Source organism: Pithys albifrons, chromosome 24 (assembly GCF_047495875.1).
Source record: "Pithys albifrons albifrons isolate INPA30051 chromosome 24, PitAlb_v1, whole genome shotgun sequence".
NCBI classification, from domain to species: domain Eukaryota; kingdom Metazoa; phylum Chordata; class Aves; order Passeriformes; family Thamnophilidae; genus Pithys; species Pithys albifrons.
The window spans coordinates 4,308,026-4,326,983 of NC_092481.1; the positions used below are offsets into that span (position 1 = coordinate 4,308,026).

The following is an 18,958-nucleotide window of genomic DNA, read 5'->3' on the forward strand; positions in this document are numbered from 1 at the left end:
GTCAGTGGGAGGCAGGATGCATGTGGCCCCCTCTCCTGGCAGCACGGGCTGGGTCCACAGGTTGTGTTTATTCTCATTTTCCTCTCACTTATGGGATAACTGGGGCAAGAGAGAAAAAAATAACCCAAGATCTGCCAGAGACCCCTCCATATGGCTCTGTCCTTCTCAGCTCATTCCTCCTTCCATCCCAACTCCTTCCCCACTTCTCCCCTTTTCTTTGGTATTTGCAAAAGACATAGCCTGTTTCCTGCATGTTTCACTACCATGCAGATGTGTGAGTGTATGGGAGAAGGATGTGGTGAGGAATGACCCTTTGCTTTCCCCAAAACGAAGCCTTCAGAAAATAACCCACTACCCTGCACTGGCTTCCTCCTCAAGCCCGTGCCTGATGGATTGACAGCCCTGGAGGCATTTTCCTGTAACTACTTAAATGCAGCAGCAACTTCCTCAGTATCCCCCAATAATTTCTGCCCATCCCCAGTGACTTTCCATCCATGTGACACAGCCACATCCCTGATCCTGGCACTTCCCTGTACATCCCAACCTCATCTCCCACAGCGCTGGTGACACGGCCCCACAGCAGTGTTGGCCCCATGTCATATTTCTGTGCGTGTGTATTTGTTTTGGGGGCCTGTTGAATGGCAAATGCGAAAGGGAAGGGGACTCTTTCCTGTTCTTTCAGAGCTGGTCGCTGTGCCCTGCTCGGCTTCAAGGGAACAGTCAGCAAAGCGTCCGCTTTCACAAATAATGGCTTCATTAGATTGAAAGAAGTGGACAGTGACCTCACTGAAATGGACTTTCTGACCCTTGCTGACCTCTGGCCCAGGCTCTGACAGCCTGTAAATCTTCCCCTTCGGCACGGCTGGGGCGAGGGCACTGCTCTGTGGAGCTCAGTGCTGGTGGTGCTGCCCATGGTCCAGCACCACGGAGCTGCCTGGGGGCTGCCTGGCTCCATCCAGCCCTGAGCCTGGCAGAATGAGGCCCCAGGGCTGTGCAGAGCTCAGCCATGTGAGTCAGAGCTAGGGGCTGGTGTTCTTGTGGTGCTTCGACCCTGCCAGGGGTACTGAGGGGCTAAAGGGCCATGGAAAATGAGGTTATCAGGGCTGAGGTTCCAGTGTTATCTCCCAGCACAGTCACTGTCACTTGCCCGATGGAAAGAAGCCAACCAGCTCAAAAGCAGCCTCCATGCTCCTGCCAGGGAAAACTGATCCCTCTCCCTGCCCATCACACAGGCACAACCCTCCTGACTGCACACAGACATACAAAACTCCTCCAAGCCCCACTGAGCTCACCTCCACCTCCCTCCCATGGGCACAGACTCCTCCCTGCAGCCCACAGTGCCTCCTTCCCCACCCACCAACCCTTCCAGCCCATCTGCTGGTGGGGAAACTGAGGCACGAGGGGGATCTGTGACCAGTGTGTGCCTGTGCAATGGGAACCCATGCCGGGCACTCCACCCCACGCTCCCTCAGGCTGGCACTTGTCCCCCATGGCACAGGTCCAGTGCTGGCAGTAAGCCCCTCACATCCCAGTGCCACCCACCTCCCTCCTCCCCATCCTTCCATGCTGGTTGATGACCTTTGGCTATGAAACAATCAATAATGGAGGCCACAGTGCTGCCCCTTCCCCTCACTGGCCCTCCCAGCCCCCCACTCGCCCTGTGTCTTGAACAAACCTGGTGGGATGGAGTGGTGCTCTGATACCTCCCGGCACTGGGAGCACAGGGCTGGGGGTACAGTGGTGCCTGTGTATTCCCAAGGAGGCCCTAATCAGGCACCACCTTCCCAACACCCCAAAAATACTGCCCTGGAGCTGCTTTCTGGCTGCGGGGTGTTGATGTGTGCCCCACAGCTCTGGATTTGGGGCACGGGGCTCCCCACAGTGTGGATGGAGTGTGACCATCCTGCTGCCATCCCAAATGGGGCTCACTGGGGCATTTACACCTGGCAAGGGAAGGGTGAGGAGCATACCTGAGGGATGCCCTGTGGGATCCTCCCTGGTGCCAGGCTTCCTGACTTTGCATGCGGCAGAGGAGGCTGGTAGAGACAATCCTGTGCCCTGGCCTGGAGCCACGGGGTCATGCCCAAATTTGGCAGCTCCCTTTGGTAAATGCCCTTGGGCAGCAGCTGATTGATCAGCTGCAGAGCAAGGATTGATCAGGATTTCAGCCCATACATATTCCTGCTCCCTGATAAAGGAGAATCGATGGCTGAAAGATAATCCCCCAAGGCAGCAGAGCCCCACAGATCAGGACTTGCAAGCCTGTCCTTGCTCCATAAATCCCCCAAGCCCAGTTCAAGCCTTGCTCCCCCTGACAGTAAACGCAGGCAGTGGGGGAGAAAATTGCTTTGGGGGATCCGAGGAGGGGAAGGCACAGCAGGATGTTGAGGAGAGCCAGGGCCTTTCCTCCCATGGCTGGTTTGCACCTCCCAACCTTTGGCCTGTCCTGCATCTTCCTCCTCTCACCCTTTGTTAATCTTATCAGTCTCGCTTTAGCACCCTTCCAGAGAGCTGAGGCATTTTCCCACAACTCATCAAGAGTTTATCATGGCTATTACCCCACAGGGTATTTGAGACACCCCCAGCCAAAGTCCTGGGCAGGGTGACCCCAGTGAAGTGGAGCTGGCTGGTAGATCCACAGCCCATCACCTCCCAACACCAGCAGCTGTGGCCAACACTGCCCCCTCCCCAGTGCTGAGACCTGGGAACTCATTGCAGGTGTGGCCAGAGTACCTTCGGGGTGCTTGGGAATGGGAATGGGATACAGGCACACAGTGTTTACCCAGAGGAGGGTGCTCTACCTGCAGGCAATACAGCCCATGAGGGTGTCCTTTTCCCCTTTTCCCCTTTCCCTTTTCCCTTTCCATTTTCCTTTTTTCCTTTTCATTTTCAACTTTTCTCATTTCCTTTTCCTTCTTCCCTCTCCCTTTTCCTTTTCCCTTCCCCTTCCCACTGCTACCTTCTCGTTTCCTCCTGTCTGTGGAGCTCCTGGCCCTGTTTTTCCCCCGCAGGTGCTGCAGCTGAGTCTGTCCCTGCTTCAGGGTTTCCCACACAGTGTCCCTCCCTTTGCACACAGTGACTCAAGGCCCAGGCTCGCCCCGGTGTCCCTCCAGTTGCCCCAGTGCCTGGGGAACTGGTTTGCTCCGGGGGGACCCTTCCCAGGGCTGACTAACCCCTCCCATGTGGTGCAAGGGGACGTGAAAAGGAGCTCCCCCTCCCTGCAGAGCCGCAGCGAGCTGGCTCGGCTGGTTTGGCACGTACACATGCTTGCTCATGCTTGCACATGCTTATACATGCTAAACACACGCATGCACACACAGCAACACGCACACTAACACGCTGGGGCTGCCGGGACCCCCCATCCCTGCCCCTCACTGGAGCCCACAGCGCTGGAGGGAGGCAGGGGCCAGATCCTGCTCCTGTGCCGGAGCCACGAGGATGGACAGTCAGTCAGTCAGTCCCCCGGGGGTGCTCAGCCACCCTTGCTGTCCCCTCGAAGGGCACTGGAGGGGGCTCTGCCAAAACCCAGCTGGGGGCGCTGGCTCTGCCTCAGCTCCCCCAGCATGTGAGCGGTGACACCCGGAGCTGGGTGGCCCCGGGCGTCCCAACCGGAGCTGAACTGTGGCCACCTGCGCCGGGCTGGCGGTGGCCAGGGAGGCTCCTGGGTTGGGCCAGCAGCCGGGAGTGGTGGCCCCGGGGTGAGGCTGGCACCGCAGCGGGCCCCGCGGGGCTGGGGAGGAGCGGGAGGGCAGGGCGAGGACACAGGGCGGGTGTCGGCTCTGCTGCGCTCCGGGACAGTGCCCTGCGCCCCGGGGTCAGGTCTCCTGTGCTGGCCCAGGGCTACCGTGACCTCCACTGCAAACCCAAACCATTGTGAAGCCCCTCGAGAGCCCCAGCTCTTCGAGACGTGGGAGACCTCCCCGCATCAGGAGCCTCCAAGGAACGTGCTGCAGTGCTGGGGGCTCCGTGTGGGACCCTCACAATTAACTCGGGTGCAGTCACAGCCCTGAGGAGCCCCAGCCCCTCAACACAGCGTGTTGGGACCCTGCCAGCCCCATGGCCCGAGCGATGGTGGGGACACCATGATGGCTGGAGATGCGGTGACAAAGCTGGTCACTGAGGTCTCCTCTGAGGGACCATCGTCCTCCTCGAGGTGTGTGGGCGGCGGGACAAGGGTCCGAGGGGTGCAGAGCCACCCAGGCTGGCTGGGCTCCCTCCCGGCGCTGCTGAGGCAGAGGAAACAGAGGAGCTGGGTGCTGGGAACCAGCCTGACCGGCTCCCCGGCTGTCAGCACCTGAGGAATGCCAAACCTCCGCTGCGCCAGGGCTGGGTGCTCAGGGCTGGGTGCTCGGGGTGACTCTGCCGGTCCGCCCAGCTGTGTGGTGTGCAGGGAGCAGCACCCCGAGCCCGCTCTGCACGGCACGGCACGGCACGGCACGGCACAGCACCCCGCTCACCCCCCGGCTGGCACGGCGGGACCCTCGGACAGCAGGTACATGGGGTGCAGGGTGGGGGGGCCCCGGGCAAAGGTGCTGCCTGGGCTGGCTCCATTTGCATGGGAGATGGCAGGGAGGGGGTTCCTCGGTGCTGGGAGAGGAGGGCACCAGGGCTCCCATCCCACTGCCAACCACAGAAGCTGCCCAGTGCTTGGACCTGTGCCCTGGCTTGGCAGGTGCTGGGGTAGGTCCCTCTGCCCCCGGGATCACCACTGGCCAGGGAGGGTGAATGGGGCCGGGAGGTGGGGGCTGAGCCTGGCTGGGCCCCTCTCATCTTTCGTCCCTGAATTTGGGACTAACAGGAGGGGTTGTAATCCTGCTCCTGCCACCAAAGTGCATCCCCAGAGTCACTGGAATGAGCAGGATCTCCTCCACCTCTGGTGGCCTCACGACCTGAGCTGATGGGACAGCAGGGCACCCTTGTCACCCCTGTCACCCTCCTCCATGTGGCACATGGCTGCCCGTGACAGAAGATGGGCAGCAAGGGGTAGATGGTGATTCTCTGCCCTTCCCATGAACCTCAGCCTGTGCAGCAGCCACCCAGCCCACATCCCTGATCTTCCTGAAGGTGGCAGGTCCGCTCTCACCCCGCAGTGACAGGGCTCAGCCCAACGTGGCCGGAGGCTTGGCTTAATCCATGGTCACCTGCTCAAAGGCAGCCACAGCCGCTGCCCTCAGCCCCTGAATATTAACCAGCACCTTGTGCCTTTGACTCGGATGCTGAGAGAGCTGGCATGGGTGCTCAGAGACCCTTTGGGGTGGCAAGAGACAGCAAACAAGCTCAGTGGGTTGGCTTGGCTTGGCCAGAGGGGGTTAATTAGCTGTGCCAGGTGCCCCGGTGTGGCAACACCACTGGATCCAGTGTGGCGTGTCCGGGCAGGCAGGGATGACCTGCAGGAGCAGCCAGGAAGCTGCAGGGTCTTGTCCTCATGTCCTTCTGCCCTCATGACCTCATGTACCTGTGTCCTTGACCCATCACGGCAGTAGGAATTATTTTAGCAGAAAATGGGCTGCTTGGGCAGAGCAGGGCTCTGGCTGAGCTCCTTTCCCAGGGCCTGTGGGGCACCAGCTAGCTCAGGGGGGCATCAGGTGCCAAATCCAGCTGCAGGGATGGGATGGGATGGGATGGGATGGGATGGGATGGGATGGGATGGGATGGGATGGGATGGGATGGGATGGGAAAGACAGACCTGGAGATCTCAGGAAAGACAGACCCAGAAATCTTTGGAAATCCAACTCCAGGTGAGAGTCAGGATGCTGAGTCAGTAGCTCCTGCCTCCCCCCAGCATCCTGGTACTGCACAGAGATGATGTCCCTGTCCTGGTGCCGTCCTGGTGCCATGGGCATGGCAGCTGTTCCTTTGCACTGCCAGTGCACCTCTCCCTCCTCCGTTGGTGAATGCCATGACCTTGGCAATCCAACTGTGACCCTGAGGACCCAGCTGGGGCCCTGGGGATCCAGCTGTGGCTTTGCTCACACAGATGTGCAGCCCCACCCAGGCTGTTCCCAGCCTTGAGGGGCGCTGGCTGTCCCAGACAAGGTCTCATCACCTTCCGGAAAAATGACACAAACTCTTCCTATCTGTACTGGAAAGACCTGCCAGGCTGGGGAGAGCAGGATCTGGAAGGCGCGTGGCGGGCTGGCAGAAGGGGCAGGGAACTGCCTGCACCTGGAGCTTCCCTGCCTGCCCCTGGCCCCCTGGCCCCCTTAGGCACTGGGAAAACCCAACCTGCCACCACTGGATGGATCCCAACTGACTGGTGCAGGATGAAGCCCTCTCTCCCCACGTGTTCCCCAGGGAAACCAGCCCTTGGTGCTGTGCAAGGAGGTGTCCCCATTCCCACATGGGGACCTCAATCCCAGTCTGTCCTTGGGCTGATCCTAAAGCCCCATTCCTGCCACTGCCCCCATAGCTGGGCGGTGACACCAAACAGCTTCTAATTGGGAGATGCTGGGATGTGGGTGCACTTCCAGCTCCCTCCCCAGAACCTGCTGTGTCAGCTGCTTCCCAATCCCAAACCCAGCAATAAAACCCTTCTGGGTCAGGGACACAGCTGCGCCATGGCGACGCCTCCACTGGCATCCCCCTGAGCCGAGGTGGCACAATTGTCCCTGTACCCTGCCCTGTGCTTTGGGGACCAGAGCGATGCCCACCCTGCAGCACCCAACACCACAGTATGGAGCTGGGTGCTGAGAACCAGCTTGGATCAGGGGATGAGTGCTGGGTGATCATCCCAGCTCATTTTCTCCTGTCAAAGGGATGCTGCTTCTCAGGTCCCCACCCCATCCTGAGAATCCTGTGGCTGCCCCTTTCCTGGTCTCGATCCCAGCCAGGCCCTTTCTCCACATGGAGCAGCTTCCCTGTTGTTTTCTGGGCTTGTTTGTTTGCTGCATTTGCTGATTCAGCACAGTCCCGCTGCCCGCCTGACTCATCCCTCAGCTTGGGGCACGGCACAGCTCGGGGCACGGCAAGGCCTGACCACATCCTGCACACTCACCTGCACTGGGCCAGGCTCTGCCAGAGCCCACCATGACACAACGTGGAGCTTCCACCATCCTTGCTGGACATAGCAGTGTTGGCATGGGCAGGCACAGGGATGAGCAGTGCCCTGCATGTGCCAGGATGGATGACATGAGCACCCTAAGAAGTCCCAAAGCCACCTCCTGTGCTCATGTCCTGCAGGACCAGAGGGAGGTCTGTCGGGTTTGAGGCTCTGGTTTGGGGTCCAGGGCTGGTCCCCACAGGGTGGTTGTGCTCAGCAATCCCAGGGTCTCCTTCTCTCCCTGCAGCTTCACCAGCTCCAGCGTGGCAGCCTCGGGGGCTGAGCCCAGTGTTACAGAGTCACAGCATTCCCTCCCTGGCCCCCCGACATGGATGCACCATTCCGGCACACCAAGACCAGGGGTTTAATCTCCAGCACGGAGCTGAGCATGAAGCAGGAGACAGGTGCTCTGGGGTCCGAGGGCAGGTCCCGCTTCCAGAAGGTCTCGCTGGTGTCACGGCGGCTGGAGAGTGCAGGGAGCTCGCGAGGCCGGGACGGGAGTCCCTCCCGCGTGTCCCTCCTGCTGCAGGCCTGGGAGAAGGAGATCGTGGAGAAGACAGGGTCCAGCTCTGCCCCTGCGACCCACCGGGAACACTCGTCCTCCGTCAACCTCCTCAAGGACTTCACCGCGCATGGCCCCATCTTCTCCCAGGTGTATTCCCCGGCGCAGAAGCCCCGGCGGCAGGACGAGAGGGGGAAGGCGGGGGCTGGCAGTGACAGCACCCCCACACCGGAGGGTTCCCCCCGAGACGTGCCCGTGCACAGGGAGAGCTACGTGCACGGCACCCTCCTGCCCACCCACCCCGTGGGGGGACCCGGGGATGCTCCTTGTGCCCCGTGCTCGGCCAAGCTTAGCTGTGTCCCTGTCCTGCCCAGAGCCAGGCAGGTCACGGTGCTGCGGACGGGCAGGGACACAGCCGGGGCTGAGCCGCGGCCGGCGGAGGGTCGGCAGGTCCTAAATGGGGTACATGACGCTGCCGGTGCCACAACGGTCCCACCAATGCAGGAGAGCTCCGGGCAGGATGGCAGCAGCTCCACTGCGGGGACAGAGGGCAGCAAGAGCTCACCAACCTCCGCAGAGGACACGGGGCTGCCGGCTGAGGGATCGCCTGGGGAGAAAGACTCGCCGCAAGCTGAAGCCACGCCAGTGAACGCAACCCCGGGAGATGGCGACAGGCCTGGGGAACCACAAACCAGTATAACCAGCTCCCCACAGTGTCCCTCAGCAGATGCCAGTGGCCAGGGTGATCCGGTTGGTGCAAGAGAGGGAAGCATGGCAGCTGTGGATGGCACCATTTCAGCCACGCCAGCGAGGACAGAGAGCCCCCTGAGAGCTGGCAGCAACCCCCAAAACCCCTCCTCAGATGTGAGTGATGGTCCAGAGCTTTCATCCGAAACACCAGCACTAACAGAGGCTGAGATTGAGTTAGAGGGGGATGACGTGACAGAAGACCCCAAGAGCACAGCCCAAGATTCTGAGAACAACCCAGAGTCCCTGACTGAGTCCCCAGCCCCTGACCCCCCAGCTGAGAGGCCCCCGGACCTGACCGAGGAGGACCCTGAGCTGCTGGTGGACATGGAGATCTTTGTGGACACACTCCGCAACATGGAGCCCTCGGAGATGCGGAAGGTACCCAAGACCCCACGGCAGCCGCGGCCATCGGCGCTGAGCCGCTGTGCAGCTCTGCCTCCCATCCACGAGGACCGCGTGGACCCCCGTGCCCCTGTGTCCCTGCCTGAGGCCCTGCGGGAGCTGCTGGCACGGGGCCCACCGCGGCAGCCAGACGAGACCCCCGATGAGGAGGAGGAGGAGATTGAGAACCCCTACCTGACCCCTGAGGAGCGGGCGCCAGTGCAGACCCGCCATGGGGTGCCCAGGGACAGGGTGGCTGGCGATGGCTGGGCAGAGGTGGGCTCAGTCCTGGACACACTGAGGCGGGTGGGAGCTGATGAAAAAGCCAAACTGGTAGGCGGGGGCTCAGCTGAGCAGAATGTGCTCTTCCGAGGGAATGTCCTCAAGGGCATGGCACTGCTCTCCCACTTTTTGGAGCACCGGGCAGCTGGAGCTGATGAGGGCAAGCCTTACTCACGCCTGGACAACAGTGTGCTCTACGGTCGCTTCATGTCTCCCAGTGCAGCCATGCTTGAGCTGCCTGACAAGGATGGGGTCACAGGCTCACCTACCCTTGGGGACCACAATGGGCTGGGCACTAATGGCCACTCCAGCCCTGAGATGGCCATGCTGGAGGCCCTGAGTTCTGGCTCCATCCCTCCTGTCACCGAAGAGCCAGACAGCACCATGGCCCAGTGTCCTAACGATGTCCTGGTGAGTGAATCTCTGGGGGGATGCTCTGCCCTCCTGGGCATATAGGGAGGTTGTGGGGGCTGAACCCTGAAGCATCCTTCCCTGTTGCCAACATATGGCTTCCCCTCAGAGAGGCCATGGGGTAAAAGTAGTGGGATGTGTGATGGGAGGGCACTGTGGTGTGTGATGGGAGGATACTGGGATGGGTGATGAAAGGATACTGGGATGGGTGATGGGAGGTTACCATCAGAGATGACAGGAGGCTATGAGGTCAAGTGATGGGAGGTTACCACCTTGGCAGGGAGGGTTCTGGATGGGTGACAGGAGGGTCTGGGGCAGGCAGGAGGCTGATCCCCAGCAGTGCAGGAATGCTCGAGGTGTGGCTGCTCAGGGCGGTGGGAGGGTTTGGCAGACGCCAGACGTGAGGCTGTGGCTGTGGCTGCAGCTTCCTCGGGCTGCAGGGAGATGGCTGATGCAGCTGATGTCCCTCTGTGCTCCTCACACACTTGTCCCCTCGGGTCTTCCCAGCAGGAGGAGAAGGAGGGCCTTGAGAAGATCAACACAAGACCTGGCAAGGTACAGGGAGGGTGGTGGGGCCAGGCTGGGCTGGATGAATGGAACGGGGTGTGGCACTTTTCTTCTCTGTCACCTCTTCCCAGATCATCCTCTACTCCGATGCTGGTTTCGCGGGACAGAAACGGGAGATCTGGGGTGACATCCCCGATGCCACATCCTGGGAGCTCTCGCACACCATCTCCATCCGTGTCATCCGAGGCGGGTAGGGGACAGCAGCAGGGAGACAACATGCAGAGAGGGCACAGAGGGAGGGCTTGGCTGGGACTTGTGTGTTCCCCGTGCTGGGGATGTCGGCCAGGTCCCAGCCTGGGGTTCAGGAGTGACCGTCCTGCCAGTGCTAATTACTGTGGCTGCAATCCAGCATCGCGGCAGTGACAGGACGTCCCCACCCACACTCTGCCCCGAGGCTCCCTCCAGGTAGCCACAGGGCTGCGGATAAAGCAGGATTTCCCCCCCTCTTTGCTCCCACCCCGCTCCCCAGGTGGGTGATGTACGAGAAGCCGCGGTTTCACGGCCGCAAGTGCGTGTTGGCTGAGGGGGACGTGGAGATCGACAACCCCTGGACGGCCTACGGGGAGAACGGGCAGTCCCGTGGCAGCCGCCCCTTCCGCATCGGCTCCTTCAAGAGGGTGGTGCGGGTGAGCACAGGGACCCCCCCAGAGCCTCCCAGCACCCTCCAAGCAAGGGATGCTGGGCCCCCACAACGCCCCTCTGCCCCCAGGATTACCGCACCCCTGAGATCAGCCTGTTTGCGGAGGAGAATGGCGAAGGTGCACGGCTGAAGTTCACTGACTCGGCCGAGGACACCCGCACGCAGGGGCAGGCACTTGCTGCCGCCTCCATCATTGTCCACTCGGGGCTGTGAGTGGGACCATAGGGCTGGCTGGGTGCTGGGTGGGCTCCAGCATGGGCTGGAGCAGTTGTGACGCCTTCCTGCTCTTCCCCAGGTGGCTGGTTTACTCCAAGCCTTTCTTCGATGATGATCCCTACGTTTTAGAGCCGGGTGGGTACCCCAATTTAAAGGCTTGGGGAGCAAAGGACCCATCCATCTGCTCCATGCACCCCATCAGGCTGGTGAGTGTTGGTTGCTGGCCTGCAGTTCTTTAGGTGCCAGGGCTGTATCCAGCTCTGGGAATGACAGATGAGAGCATGTCCTGTCAATTCCTGGTTCACGCTGGTGAGAGCTCCATGAGGAATGTGACAAGTGTGGCTTTGGAAAGTGCTCCGGAGGGTCAGGGGTTAAGGAAAGCTCCAAAACTGCTTCTTGAATGAAAATGACCCCAAAACCAGCTCAGGCTTTCATGGAGGGGAAGCAGATATTCCTGCAACGTCCCCTCCTATCACTGCAGCCTCACTGGGGCTCCTTCTCCTTCCAGGGCTGCCCTGTTGTGGAGAGACCCGGAGAGCCACAGGTGAGCACTGGGCCAGCACCTGGGGACCTGTGGGCTGGGACATCCATGGGACCATTCTCACCCCAGCATGTCCCCAGGTGTTGATCTACGAGTCTGCAGGGTTCCAGGGCCGCAGCTTCACCATCAGCAGAGACATTTATGACCTGAAGCACCTGCCTGAGCTGGCGCTGCCCACTGCAGGCTCTCTGCGTGTCCTGGGTGGCTGGTGAGTGGCAGGGGGTGGGTAGGGCTGGCATCCTGGCTGGAGCAAGCTGGGAAGGTGATGGCCACACCTGGGAAAGGCGCAGAGGAGCTGCCCAGGGCTGTGGTATGGCTGTGGGTCACTTGGGATAATGGGTGTGGATGGTGTCCCTGTGTCCTGGCATGTGGAAATCCTCTGGAGTCCTCACTGCCTGTGTCTGCCTGTGCCACAGCTGGGTTGGCTACGAGAAGGAGGGTTTCCGTGGCCACCAGTACCTGCTGGAGGAAGGGGAGTACCAAGACTGGAGGCAATGGGGCGGCTACAGCAAGGAGCTGGTGTCCCTACGGCTGATACGGACGGTGAGGGCAGGGATGGTGGCATTGCTTGGGAACAGACACACTGTGGGTAGGGAGAGCCAGCTCCCTCATCCCACCCTTATCCCCCAAAAGGAGCCTTCCTCACCTGTACCAAGCAGCTGAGCATGGCCTGAGATTTCACAAACTCAGAGTTTGGGAGCTGATCCCACAAACTCAGAGGTTTGGGAGTTGCTCCCACCCTCCCTGGGGTCCCTGAGGCCAGGCAGGACCTTGGCTGTGCATGTGCCCAGCCTGCAACCCCTTTCTCCCAACAGACTGAGGGGCTTGGTGGGGCTTCTTCTCCCTGCAGGACTTTTCTGACCCAGCACTGGTCCTCTTCGAGGCCATGGACTTCGAGGAGGGCCCAAGTGTGGAGCTGAGTGAGGCACTCCCCGACACGCAGCTGGCTGGCTATGGCACCGTCACCCAGTCCATCCACGTGCTGAGTGGCGTGTGAGCAGAGGGATGGGGGGACAGGGAGCTGGGGGGATAAGTGAGGGTGGGGAATGAGCCAGCACCCACCTTATTCCACCAGGTGGGTGGCCTATGAGGGCCCCAACTACTCTGGTGAGCAGTACATCCTGGAGAAGGGGGTGTACCGCAGCTGTGAGGATTGGGGTGCCACCGACTGCCACATCGCCTCGGCACAGCCCATCCTGCAGGTGAGAGCACCAGTGCTGGACACCCCCACTCACCGTGGGACCCCCTGATGCTGCCACGTGCAGGGCTGGTGGGGACCGGGGCAAAACACTCACCAGCCCCACTCTGTCTGCTTCCAGGCCAGGGAACACAACCTCCACTTCGTCTCCAAGGTCAGGAGAGGTGGATGGGGAGGGGGGTGTGCTCCCCTGGGGGACGTGGTGTGGTGGTGATGCTTTGCCCACCTCACCATGCCCCTCTGCTCCCCGTCCCCAGATTCTGCTCTTCTCAGAGCCTGACTTCTTGGGAGATCATGCTGCCTTCGAGGAGGATCAGGGGGCTCTGCCTGACACCTTCATCCCACGCTCCTGCAGAGTCCGTGGGGGCAGGTGGGGTGTCCCAGGGCCTTGCTGCTGCCAGCTGGGATGGGAACAGGGACATCAACCTGGCTGGCAGCCCCGTGGTGGGTCACCAGAGGGTGGCTGGGATGGTGGTGTTGGGGGTTCTCAGGAGGGATGGATGCCCACCATGATGGCTGTGTCAGCCTGGGCACACTCCTTCCCACCAGCTGGATCCTGTTCGATGGGCAGGACTTTGCGGGGGAGCAGCATGTGCTGTCCGAGGGTGAGTACCCCACACTCAGTGCCATGGGCTGCCTCTGCTCCACCACCATCCGCTCCTTGAGGAAGGTTCCACTGGTGAGTACAGCCCTTCCCTTCTCTTTTTTTCACTTTTTTCTTTTCCCTCTTTTCCCCCTTTCCTTTCCCTTCCACACATCCCCCAGGACCTTTTTCCTCTCCCATGGGCATCCCCATTTCTGACTCTCCATCCCTGCAGCCCTCCTGCACCCATGGATGCTCACTCCTCCCACCTTCCCCCCTCCCACCTCAACTCTCCCCACCATCCCACAGTTTTTCTCAGAGCCCTCCATATTCCTTCATGGGCTGGAATGTTTCGAGGGGAAGGAGATTGAGCTGAACTCCGAAGTGCGGAGTCTCCAGGCTGAGGGTTTCAACAACCATGTGCTGTCAGTGCGTGTCAAAGGAGGGATGTAAGTAGTACCCAGCCCTGCTCCCTCAGCACACAGTGGGTGTTCCCTGCCCACAGAGGGTGACCTGTCCTGTCCCATCCTGTCCCCACAGCTGGGTGCTGTGCGAGCATGGTGACTTCCGAGGGCGGCAGTGGCTGCTGGACTGCACTGAGATCACCAACTGGCTGACATACAGTGGGCTCCAGCACGTGGGGTCTCTTTACCCAATCCGCCAGGTGAGTGTCACCTTTGGGATAGGACAGGGTAGGGTGAACCCCAAAAACCCAGGGCAGGTAGTTCACATGGAGCTAAAGAGCTGCCAGCCGACTCTGAGTAGGTTGGGGGAGCCTGGAGAGCAGCATCATGGAGCTGAGAGCTCTGACAAGTCATAGGTGGAAAGATGCCACAGCCTGGCACTGCCACCTCAGATCCCTGCCCCCCTCCCTGGGAGTGGCTGCCTGGGTGGTGAAACACTCCCTGTGGGCAACTGCCTTGTAAAATCCATGGCATCCCAGTTTGGTGAGCCGTGCCCATACCAGCTACGAGACATGGGTCACGGTCACAGCCATCGCCCTGGGGAGGGGTGAACATCTCCTGGGGGAAGGACAATGGAGTCCAGGATCCTCCCTTCCCAAAGCTCCAGCCAGGTAAGGCAGCAGAAATTTTTGGGTGCAAAAAAAAGGTTTCTCTTGTTTCAGAGACGGATCTATTTCCGCATCAGGAACAGGGAGCTGGAGCTCTACCTCTTGGTTCCTGATGATGTGGAGGACATGAAGGCAGGGCGGGTGGTGGTCTCCAGTCTGAAAGAGCAGAGCAGCTCTGTCTGGTACTACGAGGATGGGCTGATCAAAAACCAGGTCAGGTGTGACAGCCAGAGCCATGGAGGGGACGGGGTAACTCCTGGCAGGACTCCCTTTGGGTACTCTGCACTCCACAACCATCTTTTAGGGTTTATAGCAGCTTTTCCCAGTGTCTGACCTCAGCCTTGACCCCAAAGATTGAGTGATTCTCCTCCCCAAGACTCCTCTGGAAATGTGAAGGCATCTCTGCCTTCCCTGTGGAGATTTTTTCATCATCATCATCCCCACTTCTCACTGAGGGGTTTTCCTGCTCATCCCACATCCCACCCCAGAAGAAGCTGTGTTTATGGGGAAACCCCTCTGATCTCTGAGACTTTGCCCTGGCAGAGGGAATGGGCTGACCTGGCCACCACCCTCCTTTGCAGGTGGCCCCCAGCATGAGCCTGCAGGTTATTGGGCCAGCTGGGAAGGGCTCCAAGGCCGTGCTGTGGTCTGAGACCCGGCTGCCACGTCAGACCTGGAGCGTGGATTCTCAGGGGCGGATCCACAGCCAGATGTTTGAGGACATGATCCTTGATGTAAAGGGTGAGTTGGCACAGGGGTGTCTTCCTCAGGGATGCCCAGAATGGGGTGTTTGGCCATGAGATGGGCACCCACCCCTTCACCCACACCAGGAGTATGGTTTGCCCTCCTGAAACCTTCTCCTCGCTCTGCAGGTGGCCAAACCTACGACCGGGACCATGCCATTGTTTGGGACATGGCCGAGGAAAGACCCACACAGATCTGGGACATACAGGTGCTATGAGGGGCTGGCCTGCAGAAATGCCACAGGGCAGGACAGGGACACCCACTCTGGGACAGGAGGCTACAGACCCCAAGCACCCCAACCACCCCTTTGCCCCGGCTGCTGGTGTGAAGGATGCCCACCAACCCCTCCATCCCGAGGGGGTACCACCCTGCCTCCCTTCTGGGCAGCTCCCTATGTGGTTCATGAAGGACCCCACGGATTATAATCATCGTGGGACCCTCCGGAGAGTGTCAGAACCTCCTCCCCACCAACACCTCCCCACCTTGAACTGTATTTATGTATGTGTGTAAGATACAGCCCTTCTCGTCTGGGCCAGCTCTGTCTGGGTGGTTTGTGTCCTTCTCCTTGTCCTTGCACTGCCCACAGCCTGCCAGCTGCCCCCTGCCAGCCCCGGCCCTGATCCTGCTCCCGGGATGCGATCCCAGTGCCCTCTAGTGCCCACGGGCAGCTCCGTGGCTGTGGATTTGAGACGGGAAGCACCGGTTGAGCTGTGCCCTGGGAGCACTGGGGGCTCCAGCCCAGGGGGAAACTCAACCTGCTTGGGGGTGCCCCCACCGCGGCAGCTCAGGGGGAGCTCAGAGCCAGCAGCGCTGGGATGCAGGGCTTGCACTGGGGCTCAGGTCACTTGTCCTCCATGTCCCCGGGAAAGGGGTCTGTCTGGTCCACCTGGGTGAGAGTGGGAGCTCCCTCAGAGACAGAAGGACAAATCCAACCAGGGGGACAAGCAGCACCTCTGCCCTCGCGGCTGGGAGGAAGACGCTGCTGCCGGTACGGGGGGCAAGGTGTGCTGAGCAGGTCGAGCCCAGTTTGGGGAGTCCCTGCATGGGGACAGCGACACGCAGCGAGCCCCGGCTGTCCCGTGGTGACAGACCCGCCCCAGGGTCCGCACATCAGGCTTGTCCACCGCGCTGGCGACTGCTGTGGCTTTCGGCGACAGCCACCAGCAAACATCCATAATTTACGCTGAAACGTAAATTGCCAATTGCCTGGAGACCCGTTTGGGCAGGAGGACAGGCAGTCACACGACCAGAGACGCGCGACACACAGGGTCAGGTGGCTGAAGAGAGGGTAAACTGCGATATATCGCGGAGCAGGCGAGACTCGACAGATTCCCCCCAGGCCTTACATGAATGGGAGCGCGTCCCTCACCAGCTATTATATACCCCCTGCCAGGCCGGGATTGGCTGACAGCGCGAGCTTGGCAGCCTCGGATTGGTGGGAAGCACAAGACCTGCCCTGGGATTGGCCTGGACGCGCCGCGGGGCTGCGGGCGATGCTCAGCGCGGCCTACAGGGGACGCTGTGCCCCGTCCCGGGGGTCGGTCCGGAAGGACCCCCGGGGGGTCCTGGGGAGCCTCGGGGGGACCTTCGGGAGCATCCTTGGGGGCATCCTCGGGAGCATCCTTGGGGGGTCCCGGGGGACCCTCGGGGGCTCCTGGGGAGCCTCGGGAGGAGCCTCGGGAACATCCTCTGGGGTCCTGGGGAGCCTCGGGGGCATCCTCGGGGGGTCCCGGGGGTCGGTCCGGGAGATCCTTGGGGCGTCCCGGGGAGCCTCGGGAGGACTCTCGGGGGGACCCTCGGGGGGACCCTCGGGAGCATCCTCGGGCGGTCCCAGCCGTGCTCCCCGCCTCAGCTCCCTCCTGGCTCCACCCGACCCCTCCAGCACCGAGGGTTGAAGCCCCCGATGAAGGAGAGGCTGCGCCCCCCACCCACCAATCCCTCGCTCAGCCCCGGTGCCGAACCGCCCCAACGCAGAGACAAGCCCGAAGTCTCGACACCAGCACGTTTATTGCTCCGCTCCCTGGCCAGGGGTCTCACGTCGAGGCCAGGCGGCAGGGAAGCGGAGGGCGGCAAGGATGGGAACGATGCCGCGGTGCTGGGGATGCCATCCTTGCGGGGGTCTTCTGGGGGGTTCTGGGGAGGGGGGTGGTGCACAGCGACCCCCTCCCGGTCAGCGCAGATGCAGAAGGAAGGCTGCGCCCACCCCCAGGGCAAGGGAGAGGAGTGGGGGGCTGCCACATGGGGGGCTCAGGCTGCCGCTGGTCGTGGCGTTGGAGGACGGTGTATCTGCTGGATTCTTGCCATCCTTCGCCTGGCCAAGGGACTGGAAAAGAAAAGGAAGTGTCAGGCATCCCTCCAGACAGCAGGGAGGGGGTGGAAGCCCAGACCCCTCACCTGACTGCCCTTGGAGTAAAGGGGGCTGGGGCATAAGGAGTTGGGGCACCCCCGTGCCCACACTGCCTCCTGTGCCACAGCAGGTTCTCCTTCACACTCAGACTCTTGGCTTTTGGGTTTTCCCAACACAAGAAAGGAAGTAAGCTCTCTCTCGAGTAGTGGACCTGGTTCTAGATGTGGGGTTTTAGAAATTAGTGGGGAAGCAGAAGCCAGGGAGTGGCCTTTGCCCCTCTCTCTGCTGTGAGAAAGTGGGAAGAAGGTGGTGGGTGATGGACCCTGAGTGGAAGAGGTTGGGGTGTGGGAGCAGAACTGGGAAACATCTGTGCTGGAGGAGAGGGGCAGGGGGAAGAGGGACCCCCAACCACCACACTGTTGCAAGCAGGGAGGTGGCAATTGGTGTGTGAAATATAACCCAGCTGGGATGGCGATTTCAGGGCAGTTTTCTTTCAACTGTACCCCTGCCCTGCTGCTGGAAAAGACAGGCCATTTCCCACTGTGAAACACACAGCCCTCACATCCCTCCTCAGGGTCTCTCCAGTGCTGGGAAAGGACCAGGGATGGGGCCCCAACACCCTGCTCTACCCGCTCTTGGACTGTGAGGGTTTTTGGCTGGTTCACACTGGCCATTGAAGGGGAATCCCAAAATGTAAATGCACCCCGTGGAGCCAACGGCAGGTTGCAGCTGTGTGGAAGTTCATGAGTGAAATAAGCACAGACAGATCCGGTCCCATTACCAGCATGTTGTAGGAGGGGGAAAAAATCATCCCCAAAATTGCTCCAAACAGCATCATACCCCTTAAAAGTGCCAGCACCTTCCCTCCCACACACCACTCCCCACCCAGCAGAGCCCTGACACCCATCAGCATGCACTCAGAGCCTCCCAGCAGGAAGGAAAGTCATCTCCAGTGGGGAGAGGTGAAAGAAAACCACAAACATGTGCCCACCCAGCATCCCCACAACAATGCCAGCATCTCCAGTGAGCCACATTCAGCATCCCCGCACCAGGCATAGGGCCAGCATGCAAAGGAGAGATTGGAGAGCTCAGTGTGAAGGTTACAGATGTGAATGATACTCTTAAGTTAAAGAAATACTTTAAAAAAATCAGCATATGGAAGTATTTAAAACTTCCAGACCACAGAGCAAAGCTCCTGGTCCATCACAGCGGTTAAAGAAGAATAGAAAATTAAATGCTGATGTTCCCAGCAGAGAGCAGAAATTCTCCTGCTGGTTGAACCCTACAGAGCCCCAGGGCTGCCATCCCACCTAGGGGACAGAGCTGGCTGGACCCTCAGAGCCTGGTCTTACCATGCAGAGGACGAGCAGGGCGAGCAGGAGGAGCAGGAGGGTGCGCTGCAGGGGCCGCATGGTCGGGGCTCTGCTCTGCTCTCTCTGTGTGCCCGACACTTCCTCTGCCCCAGCCTTTAAGCACTCCGGTGTCATCGTCTCACCAATCACAAGCCCCTTCTCCAAAAGGTTGCTGAGCGTAATTTTGGGGAAGTCTCATTTGGTGACAGTGCTGAGAGAAAGAAAGTGCCAGAGAAGGCATGAGGGATCTCCACCATTTTGGCGTCAATTCCCTGGAGATTTGCACCCACACCCCATGGCATGAGAGCAGCTCCTGCTCCCCATTACCTGGTT

General features: G+C 60.6%; 1 protein-coding gene and 1 long non-coding RNA gene across 3 annotated transcripts; one reads left to right on the forward strand and one right to left on the reverse strand.

Annotated features, from left to right (window-relative positions):
- The first annotated feature begins 4,345 nt into the window (after window positions 1–4,345).
- CRYBG2 (crystallin beta-gamma domain containing 2) lies at window positions 4,346–15,467 on the forward strand. Of its 2 annotated transcripts, none has more exons than XM_071576920.1 (20): window positions 4,346–4,492; window positions 7,287–9,365; window positions 9,873–9,920; window positions 10,004–10,122; window positions 10,402–10,558; window positions 10,642–10,781; window positions 10,868–10,994; window positions 11,297–11,332; window positions 11,410–11,537; window positions 11,746–11,872; window positions 12,180–12,322; window positions 12,405–12,531; window positions 12,649–12,681; window positions 12,785–12,897; window positions 13,077–13,206; window positions 13,420–13,559; window positions 13,651–13,774; window positions 14,237–14,395; window positions 14,764–14,923; window positions 15,055–15,467. In XM_071576920.1, the coding sequence occupies exons 2-20, from the start codon at window positions 7,368–7,370 to the stop codon at window positions 15,141–15,143; spliced, it is 4,098 nt and encodes a 1,365-aa protein (XP_071433021.1). In that variant the 5' UTR covers window positions 4,346–4,492; window positions 7,287–7,367; the 3' UTR covers window positions 15,144–15,467. The 2 variants fall into 2 exon arrangements, with proteins under 2 accessions (XP_071433021.1, XP_071433022.1); XM_071576921.1 differs by having other exon boundaries at window positions 9,876–9,920.
- Window positions 15,468–16,914: 1,447 nt separating this feature from the next.
- On the reverse strand, window positions 16,915–18,712 carry LOC139682453 (uncharacterized). Its single transcript, XR_011699639.1, has 2 exons — window positions 18,626–18,712; window positions 16,915–17,249 (listed from the first exon to the last, which is right to left on the reverse strand). It is a non-coding gene; the product is annotated as an uncharacterized lncRNA (long non-coding RNA).
- Window positions 18,713–18,958: the final 246 nt, after the last annotated feature.